This window comes from Nothoprocta perdicaria, unplaced genomic scaffold, assembly GCF_003342845.1.
Source record: "Nothoprocta perdicaria isolate Ctin4 unplaced genomic scaffold, notPer1 scaffold_409, whole genome shotgun sequence".
Taxonomy (NCBI): domain Eukaryota; kingdom Metazoa; phylum Chordata; class Aves; order Tinamiformes; family Tinamidae; genus Nothoprocta; species Nothoprocta perdicaria.
In genome coordinates this window covers 245,128-249,836 of record NW_020455654.1, presented here as the reverse complement: position 1 = coordinate 249,836, position 4,709 = coordinate 245,128, and the positions used below count along the sequence as shown (strand labels likewise).

Here is a 4,709-nt window from a genome sequence, read left to right as displayed (position 1 = left end):
TTGAATTTCCTTTTGTGTGTCCTAATCTTGCAAATATAGAACCAAATCCTGCAATCTTGTTTGACTTGAAGCACACGAGGAAACCCACTGAAAATGTAATTCAGGCAGGACTCCAGAAACATGTTGTATCTGTGCAACTACCACTGTTTTTAATTACAGTTCACATGACTCCTTTAGTACTTTAATGGTAGCTTTAGGTTCCCTCAGCCCTTTAAGCTGAATAAGTAATTTATTAAGTACAACATCCTTATGACAGAGCGGCTGCAGCCTATTTGAACCTGATTACCACATGTAAGAGATAAGCAGAAGGGTGGTGGCACATCTTCAGGAACTGCCTGTAGGAAGGAGGCTGAGTATGTGGCTTTTCAGAAACTGACAGGGAGRCAGGAAAGGAACTAAGACGTTGGGTGAAACTGAGGTTGGACTGAAGACAGAGCAACAGCAGTGTTGACCTGTGGACTACCCATATACACCTGGAGAAATGGGAGAGGATAAGAGGAGAATGTTGGACCAGTTGCTGAACCAGTAACTGAACCAGTTGGACCACCAGCCAGTCTAAGACTGAATTCGTAGCCCTTCGATGAGGATTTGTGCTGTTCAGAGCAGGGAGCTGGTCCAGCAGGGAGAGTCAGGCATGGTTCAGTGCTGACAGGGATGCTGGAGCGCTGGTGCCGCAGTTAATGCAGAACGGGGGCACTGGACCAAGGCCTTCTTCTACCTACCTGYGTATTGAACAGCTTTGTGGATTAAAAGCTAAATCAAGTGCAGAACTGATACTCTGAGTTTTACCAGGGAGCTGAAATAAAAAATAGATTAAACTGAAACCTTGTTGGTTTGACTTATTCTGCTACAAAGTATTTTCATTTATTTTAAACAACAGCCATAAGGCTAGAGTGTTCTGAAATTAACTGCACGTAACAAGGTTACTTCTCTTCAGTAAAAATATTTTGCATTTCTTCAATTTTTTATGCTTTCACATATCACTATTGCATACTTCTCAATAGCAATATGAGGGTTTTGTTTTCTATTAAAATCTGATAAGCTCTGTCTGAACTAGCAAAGCATAGTTAGAAAACAACTCAAAAAATCGACTTACACAGCTCTAGGAAAAGAAAACTGAAGTTTGAGAAGAATAAAACAGATTAATGCGACAGTCATTTAAACTTACAGGGWTGCTGCATTATTTTGTAATGCTGCCCTCTAAGGATGAAGTACACAAAGTGCTGGAGTATCTGTCTTGTTTACAGGCCCAAGCCTTCTGAGTGACTGTCAAAATTTATTTTAGGCATTTTGACATGGTTTTATGCTTTAAATGGGTTACTAGGATCTGTTATGTTTCTTTCTTGTGCTTTGTAATGCACTAGTATACTCTGTGCACTCTACAACTTCAAAGCAGTAGGCACTGCTTCTTTGCTGAAAGTAGGGATGAGATGCAAAGAGAAAGAAAATACGAATACCACTCTGCATTTTTTCAAGCAGAAGATCTCAAACTCCCCATGCATTTCTTGAGGGTTGCTAAATGTGATGGGCCTCTGCAGTGGTCACCCCTGGCGCTCCTACCCTTGCAGGCAGCCCCTGCCCTCACCTGGGCCAGGCTCCCTGCAGCTCAGCTCCGGCTGCAGGGCAGTCCTCCAGCAAAAGAATAATGAAAAATAGCTGCCTAAGTACCCAGGGAGAAATATAGATTTTTGAAATTGCAGCCCTGAAGTGGCTGGGTACACACCATTGCGCAACGTGACAGGGAATGCAACCCTCCAAATCGCATAGGGAAATTCTGAGATGCCAAAGGTCTGGGAGCCTATAAAGCATATACTGTACCTTGGAAATGTGATAYTATTCAAACAAACAAAAAATGCAGAAGTGAGGAGTTGATGCCCCTGTGGAAACAAGCCATACCACACAACTGTGCCTCCTGAAAATCAAATATGTAGACTGAGAAGCTCATTGYATGATCCAAATTCAATTGCTAAACTAAAAAAGCATTTGAAAGGGTGCTGTTCATACATTAAGTTAGTGAAGGATTTCAGTTAACGGCAGCAGCTTTCTGAAAATGATTCTAGAGTGAGATATCAATGTGTTTAAAGGACTCATCTAAAAGGAAGACACTGTGAGACAAGGTAAAGTTTTTAAGACCAGACAAAACTTTGTGGATTGTCAGTTAAGACTAAACTGTGCTGATAATTTCCTGTTAGCAGGTTGGCACTGTGAACACTGAAGACGAAGGTGATATTCTCTGGTTTATATTCTCTTCTCCCTGGGCTGAAAACACATTCTCTTCATCAAGATTTTCCATATTTTTTTCTTACTGTTCTAATTTAATGTCTGGTTTGAAATTTAGCTCTCTGATTTTTTCCATTGGTGAATATTGTAAAACAAAGTTACTTAGGATTAAATAGGATTAGTACTTTTGTGTTACATACTCTTATGATAGCTTGTCATTACTGTTGCTACAATTGTGCAGTGCTTGCAATTTCTATGGATGCTCAATGATTATACTTAATTGGCAATAAAAACAATGTGGCTATTGATTTTTGATATCTACCCAAGAGCCCCATTAGTGCTGTATGTAAAGTCTGTTTCATGGTGTGCTTTCATATAAGATACTTCTAAAAAAGTATAGCAAGCTAAAGTGTTAAATTTAAAATGCCTAACTATACCTAAGTATAACTTTAGAAGCAGCATGAGGTCTCTGGGGCAAACCAAAAWAACATTCTGGAGTAAGAGAGTTTCCCCATTGAATCAATGGGGACTAACAAGACTAACAAACCTTAAGTTAGTATGAGAATAGTGGGAAATAAGAATTGTGGCAGAATCCCTGGACCTACTGAACAACACAAATTCTATCCACTGATATCAGTGGGGCAGGAATCTGCTCTGTGTTTCCTAAAGCGAGGAGCTTTACGGAGAGAGACTATCTTATGCTTAAGATTTTCCARCCTCCTGCCTTGTCATTTGTGATCACTGCTGTGTCTGTGATCCTGGTTGAATCTCTCTTCTTCATTTTCACACCTGTTAATTTGGGGAACATTYATGTAATGCTAGAAAGTGTATAAGTGTCTGTGGAAGATACTGAGATCCTTTGCTAAAAGCTGTTATGCAACAGTTAGAGTAGAAGTATGCAACCCATTTCTTTCCTGCTCTGACACCTTAAGTGCTTATCTTATCCCACTGCTAGCATTACTGACTTCTATTTCTAATTTCCGTGTATTTTCCTGTCAAATTCACTTTCTAATCTGAGGCTGAACTTCTCTGTTTAAAATTTACRCTTATGTGGCAGGTCATGTTACTTAAATTTCTCACTTCTTTGTCTCCCTGACTGCATCAAATTGCATTTTGATACATGCATATATTGTATAACATTCAACTATTTGAGTATATTTCTAAAGTCTTTCATTCTAGAACACAAAATTACAATTATCATTGCATCATCCTGAAAAAATGATAATCAAAACAAAATTTGGGTCTTTTATTTTCAAATCTCTGTGTGCTGCTGCTATGGTTATGTACCTCAGCTTACCAACCTGCAAAGCACAAGGCTTAACAGCTCTACCCTCGACAGTAACTCTGGAAGTCTTGACTTGAATTAAACATGTCATAACAGTTACTGCAAATACTTTTTTTTTTTTCCTTTTTGTATTCTTCTATTTATAGTCATAGAAAATTAAAAGGGGAGGAGGGGAAGAAAGAGATTTATATTCATTGCACTAGTTTTTTTTTTCCACTTTTGTGACTCAAAATAAAGTTGGACTGACATCATTGTTCCAAGGAGAGAAAAAGGATCAGAAAGAGGAATGAGGAGGACTTTTGACCAGAGCCATCAGGACCAGCTATTTAAGAATCCTGAGTTAGGCCTCACTTAGCTACCACTTCCAATCTCAATGGTACAGAAAGGTAGAATTAAGTCCATGTAACTCTCTTCTCTTTCCCTTTTGCCCCCAAACATGTTACCTTCACTAGCGCTTCCATAACTGTGTTCCAGCAACACTTGCTGGGAAGATGTTCACCAAAACACCCTTGTAATTATCCTTGTATTATCCTTGTAACACCTACAATTACCCTTGTATTATTAATTAAAAAAAATTATCGKGAGGTCAGAAAGACCCCAAGCAGTGACACCACAATTGGCTTTATGTGTTTCATGCTAGTCAATACTGCTCCTTAGGTTATTCCTCCTTACCAACAAAGCTGACAGGAAAGGTAATTTGCCTTTTTTGTTGGTTTTGTTTTGTTTTGTTTTGTTTTAAGGAGTGTTTAGTGCACAGCCTTGCACATGTCCTGCAGGGAGGGATCCCCCCGCTGTGCGGAGCATCTCTCTGCTGCAGAGGGAGACGGTCTCGTAGGGCCCTTAGGTGACGGGGCAGCCCCAATCCCCCCTCCCTGCCGCCCAGCGCGGATCCCTGCGGATCCCCGATAACGGGGGGAAGCCGCGGGATTCCCGGCGTACGGGGGGGTCTCGCCGCCCCCGCGGCAGGTGAGGGCGGCCGCTCCGCTCCGCTCCGCGCCGGGGCGGGGACAGCGCGGGCCGCAGGCTCCGGCCGCGCCGCAGGAAGCGGCTCCATCGCCCCTTCCTCCTCCTCCTGCTGCCGCTGCCGGCCGCGATGCCCGGGCACTTCTGCCTGGCCGACTGCGACGTGCTGGGCTTCGACCTGGACCACACGCTCTGCCGCTACCGCCTGCCGCGCAGCGCCCGGGTGAGTGCGGCCTGCGCG

At 42.4% G+C, this 4,709-nt stretch overlaps 1 protein-coding gene across 1 annotated transcript in view; it reads left to right on the top strand.

Moving 5' to 3' along the window:
* Positions 1-4,579: 4,579 nt before the first annotated feature.
* Positions 4,580-4,709, top strand: part of NT5DC1 (5'-nucleotidase domain containing 1) — a 130,015-nt gene continuing 129,885 nt past the window's right edge. Inside the window, exon 1 of the mRNA XM_026045656.1 lies at positions 4,580-4,691. Within this exon, the coding sequence (XP_025901441.1) occupies positions 4,599-4,691 (93 nt within the window). The 5' untranslated portion in view covers positions 4,580-4,598. The remainder of the gene's footprint in view (positions 4,692-4,709) is intronic.